The 4902-nt window shown below is 57.3% G+C and overlaps 4 protein-coding genes across 4 annotated transcripts; 1 reads left to right on the forward strand and 3 right to left on the reverse strand.

Annotated features, from left to right (window-relative positions):
- Positions 1 to 502: 502 nt before the first annotated feature.
- NGA_2030000 (methyltransferase-like protein) lies at positions 503 to 1037 on the reverse strand (the record flags this gene model as incomplete). The annotated part of the gene is made up of 1 exon (XM_005853927.1): positions 503 to 1037. A coding segment is annotated over exon 1 (533 nt), but the record flags the coding sequence as incomplete, so codon positions are not given.
- A 1105-nt stretch (positions 1038 to 2142) lies between these two features.
- On the forward strand, positions 2143 to 2807 carry NGA_2031600 (uncharacterized protein; the record flags this gene model as incomplete). Its single annotated transcript, XM_005853928.1, has 1 exon — positions 2143 to 2807. A coding segment is annotated over one exon (521 nt), but the record flags the coding sequence as incomplete, so codon positions are not given.
- A 456-nt stretch (positions 2808 to 3263) lies between these two features.
- Positions 3264 to 3667, reverse strand: NGA_2047000 (e3 ubiquitin-protein ligase upl6; the record flags this gene model as incomplete). Its single annotated transcript, XM_005853930.1, has 1 exon — positions 3264 to 3667. A coding segment is annotated over one exon (404 nt), but the record flags the coding sequence as incomplete, so codon positions are not given.
- NGA_2037100 (uncharacterized protein) lies at positions 3645 to 4102 on the reverse strand (the record flags this gene model as incomplete). Its single annotated transcript, XM_005853929.1, has 1 exon — positions 3645 to 4102. A coding segment is annotated over one exon (458 nt), but the record flags the coding sequence as incomplete, so codon positions are not given.
- Between the last annotated feature and the right edge of the window lie 800 nt (positions 4103 to 4902).

Consider the following 4902-nt stretch of genomic DNA (forward strand, 5'->3'; position numbering starts at 1 on the left):
CGCCCTTTTCGCCACCATGACTCGCTCCAACTCCCCTGCGGGCGTGCACAAGTCCAGATGCACGTGGCCCTTTTTCTTTTTCGGGTTTCGAATCAGCCGCCCCCACCCCTCCCGGCCAGGATCAGCCTCGAGAGCCACCTCCCAGTCCCGGTCTTTGGGTCGATACGGGTATGCTGCCCCATCCTCTTCGCCCTTCCCGCTGTCGCCGTAGCGAAGCCGATGCAGCGCCTCCAACCGTGCGTCCCCCCATTTCCGTCCCTCCTTGTCTCCTTCCCCGTCCTCCCCCGTGCCGGGTAGCTTTTGTAGGATGGTGTAGGAGAAGGCCACGTCCTTGTATCCCGACCCCGGCTTGCCTATCCGCCGGTGCAGGCGTCCGATCGGGATCCGCTGGGAAAAACGGCACCATTCTTCCTTTGGCAAGGGGCAGGGACGGTCGTGCTGGCAAGGCCCCACCGTCCTAGCACGCGCCTGTGGCCCTATCGTTTCTGCTTGAGTGCCCGGATCGCCCCCCTCCAAGACCAATTTCCTGACCGAGCGCACGAGCCGAGATCCCTCCGGTGACCCGTCTTCCACCACGACCAGGAAGCCACCGTTCTCCGCCACCAGCTCCCACATGATGGAGGTGGCCAAGGCCCGGCTGGTGTCCGACGGGAGCTCCGACAGGGTCCACGAAGCAAACACCACGTCGAAGCGGAGCTGCGAACGCCCGGACTGGGCGACGAGGGGGGGGAGGTGCCGATGGAGGACAAGCCTGTCGCCCCGCCCGTCCTGGTCTTTCCCCCCCGTTTCGACCACGTGCTTGGTGAGATCCCGCATGGCTTGGCTGTGGTCCACGCCGTCCAACCGCGGGATGTCGGGCCAGAGGGTGTGTGCAGCAAGGAGAGCACTCCCCGGCCCGCACCCCACGTCCAAAAACGACCTGGGACGTGCCTCAGACGACGCGAAAAGGGGCGAACGAGCGGCAACGGCCACGTCGCGGAGCACGCGAAGATTGATCGAGAAGTTCAGCAAGGAGCGGGTGGACAGGTAGGCCAACGCCTCGGGGGGGGAAGCCACTCGCCCCGTCCACGCGGGCTTGCGGATGGTGTATCCCGGCTTTTCACTTTCGCCCTCGATCATTTGCCCCTCTTCCTCCGCAGCATGCCCTTCCATCATTGTCTTTTCCTCCTTAACATACTTGGGCCCATGACTCTTGTTTTTGGTGCCCTTGTCAATGCTTTCGCCCGACTCGCCCCCCGCATCCTCCTCTTCCTGTAGGCCCCCGTCTTTCAATTTTAAGGGCCTCCTACTTCTTTCCGTGGCCAATCCGCTTTCACGCTTGCTCCTATTGAGACGGCTGGCATGAAGACGAATTTGTCTGCCAGACAGCAGTCGTGAGACGTCGTTTATTCTGTCGAGACCTTCAACAGGGGGAGCGGCAAGCGCCCGCCTCCCGTGCATCCAAGCTGGATCGAGCAAGGCTTTCCCAAGCGCAGTCCGCTCCTCCCGCAAATCCGCCTCGCTTTCTTCATTGTCATTGTCAGCAGGTACGAGAGAGACATGCTTGAGGGCGGGTGTGGGGGAGGTGCTGGAAGAGTGTTGCTTTGTAGAGGGTAATACCAGGCAGCCAGGAGGTTGTACGAGTGGCGGACGAATGACAAAGTTAGGACGCGGCCGCTTGCGAATGAGCAATCGTCCCAACATTCGACTACCACCCCTGTACGAAAAAAATATGTGCGTGATGATATTTGTTTGCTACGCGTGGTATGTGAGAAAACATCGCATTGCGGCCGTCGCGTATCGCCCACTCGCCACTGCCTCCTTCCATCTGATCCATTGCCATCGAGACGTGCAAAGACAACTGCGAAAATCACGCCCGCCGCACGAGCAAAGTTGAACAACGAGTCGATCGTGCTGGAGGCAAATCAGAGCTGCCGCTGATTTTGTGAGGTTTAGGCGAGGTCTTTGGTGGTGTCGAACGTGCAAAGTCCCCGCTCCTTTTTTGGTCTCTGTAGACCTACATTGATAATGAGCTTTGTCAAAGAGCCACAGCTGCCTTTGGAGGTCCCAAACGTCTTGCCGACATGTCAAGCATGATTGGGGTATAGAGGGATATATCGCAGAGATTTCTCCTTATGCTCCAACTCGTTGCCAATATATCGTCAACAGGGATGCTCCAGTCTGCTGTCAGACACGTGACTGTAGCCAGAAATTCAATTGGATTTAGGAAGACTTGCTCGCTCCCTGCTCTGATACAGATACCACGTATCCTTTTTCATGCCACTGCGCGCGTCGCACATGGCAGTGGCAAAGATCTGAAAAATGCCCCGCGCATCAACTTGCACTGGATTGGAAAGAAAGGGGAGGAATTCACCACGGACGGCATTGTCGGAGAAAGTATCCTGGAGGCCGCACATCGGCATGAAGTGGAACTTGAAGGCGCGTGTGAAGGCGTGTGCGCCTGCTCTACCTGCCACGTGATATTGGAAGAACCCGTGTTTGAGTCGTTGGAGGACCCATCGGAGGAGGAGGAGGATATGCTCGACCAAGCTTTTGGCCTGACGCCCACATCTCGCCTGGGATGTCAAGTAGAACTGAGCCAAGACATGGATGGGTTAAAAATCAAGCTTCCATCAGCGACGCGGAACTTCTACATAGACGGCCATGTGCCCAAACCCCATTAGAAGGGGTCAACTTCTCTCAGAGCTCGAGGGAAATTTTGGTACGAACAAGGCGGGGAGCAAGTGTCAATATTGAATGTTTCTTGTTGTACGAGGCTCAAATGTGCTTAATCACTAAAGACAATTGTGCGTGGAAGCAGTACAATCGCAAATACAGAACTGCTTCCTTTTCTCTTCTTTATGTCAGCGCCTCTTTCCCCCCTAATTTTCTGTGCAAGTTTGAGCACAATGCTATCACACATGCATTTCCATGTAGTCAATGTACATAGCTACATCTTCTAGGTCACAAATTAGCTCCGCGCCCCATCCTCCTCGCAAAGTTTCTGTTTACCGCCCCCTTCCTCTCCTGGGTCTCCGCTCACGAAAGTTCGAAACCCGCCCCCGCCGTGATGGCGTAGAGCAATTTCTCTCTCAGCATCTCTGGCGTGGGGTAAGCAGGGAGCTTTAGAAGGTTCATACAAGTGGCGGAAGACGGCAGCCGCTCCCCCCCTTCCGTGGTCAGGGGCACACGCTGGATGCACACGGGCGGGTTCAGGTGTTGAAATCCAAGGAGCGGCTGGCGCGAGCATGAGGTCACGAACATGAGAAATGCTGCCTGTTCGTCCGGCGTATAGGACCGAAGCGCTTCCCAAAACCAGTGGATGATGGGCTGTGAAGGGTGGTAGCCCCCCGAGTAACGGGTGTGTGCGCGCAGGTTCTCTATGTCGATCGCCCGCTTTTCGCCCGTCAAGAGGATTTGCAGCTCTTCCGCGCCAAACATGCGGAGCCAGGGCATGGGAATGAGATCCCGAAAGCCTCGCAAAAATGCTTGGGCTTGGGTATTTATCTCCACGTTCAGTTTGTGGTTGGCGACCAGCTGAATGTACCGAAACACATTCTGGTTGGTCACTGGTACGTGTTTCCCGCCCGGCACTAACTCAACCGCCGCAGCCTCCTGTGGCAAAAGCTTCTCGTCGTCCTCTACCACGACCTCAAAGTTCAGTGACAAATCCCGCACACCCGCGCCGACCCCCTCTCCTTCCCGTGCCAGCCTTTTCAAGGACATCAAATGCCGGTACAGCTCGGGGTCGCGGCTGAACAAGTCGTCCGTCTCGTTCAGCTTCCCTCCCAGCCGCTGCAGGAAAAATATGGCGAACTGTGGCTCCACCAAGATGGATTCGTACAAGGCTTTCGCCAAGACTTTACCCAGAAAGGCAAAATGTTGCAAATGATCCGGTCCGACTGCCAGTCCCGAGAGAGGATTGGGGTAGAGCAAATGGTCAGGGGTGACGCGGAAGAGAGCATACTGAGGGTCAAAGGCGCGTTTGGTCAAGGCGTCCATGAACTCCTTAAAGACTCCCCCGCCGTCGATCCCAGCCTCTTCCGTCCCCAAATCAGAGACAAAAGTGACCTGCACACGGCCCCGGAGACCATGCCCAAGATGGTTCAAGGCTTTGAAGGCGTCCTCGTAAATGTGGGCGCGGCGAATCCGGATCCGGTGCCCGAACAGTTGAGCTTCGTCCTGTGCCTGTCGCTTGTCCGCCGCCAACAACTTGTGAAAGACTTGCACGCGCTGAGCAAAGGGGAGGACTTGGGGTATCCGCGTCAAGACAGGGTAGAGGCGTTTGGAGGTGTCGAAGAGGGTTTCGATCGACGAGGCTCCGGTTGAATTTTCCACGTGGGCGTGGCTTTGTGGATAAGGAAGTTGAGGTGGCTGCTCGGCGACGCTTTCCCCGGCGGAAAGCTCTTGGTCGAGCTCATGCTGGGTAATAGCAGGCCAGTGCCAAAGGGCAGGGTCTGATTCGCCCTGTGCAGTGAGACCGGCCCTGCTCCTGTGGTAGCCCCGGACGGTCGTGCTGGTATCGACCTCCATGGCATCCCTATCGCCCACGCCTCGCTCAGCTTCTGCGGCAATAGCGGGAGGAAACGGCCGGCGGCTGTGTCGCTGGTACAATTGATTGAAAAGCTCAGTCGCCACCCGCGTGAGCTGCAGGGCCTCCAAGGGCGGGAGCAGGGAAGAGGAAGATGCCAAGAGCAAGCGGTTGGGGTCGACCCAGTACATCTGATAAAGGAGGCCTTTCAATGCATCTACCAGAACAAGGACTTGCGAAAGGGAAAGAGGAGTCTGACGCAGGTAAAACTCCTCGTCGTCGAGCGCCATGAGTTGATGCGAATACACGGAGAAGAGGAGGTGGAAAGCGGGGTAGTAGTCAGGGAGCAATCCTTCCTCGTTGCCCGCAGCGAACGCCTTCCGCCCCCCCCC

The sequence above is a fragment of the Nannochloropsis gaditana genome (genome assembly GCF_000240725.1).
Source record: "Nannochloropsis gaditana CCMP526 unplaced genomic scaffold scaffold679, whole genome shotgun sequence".
NCBI lineage: Eukaryota > Eustigmatophyceae > Eustigmatales > Monodopsidaceae > Microchloropsis > Microchloropsis gaditana.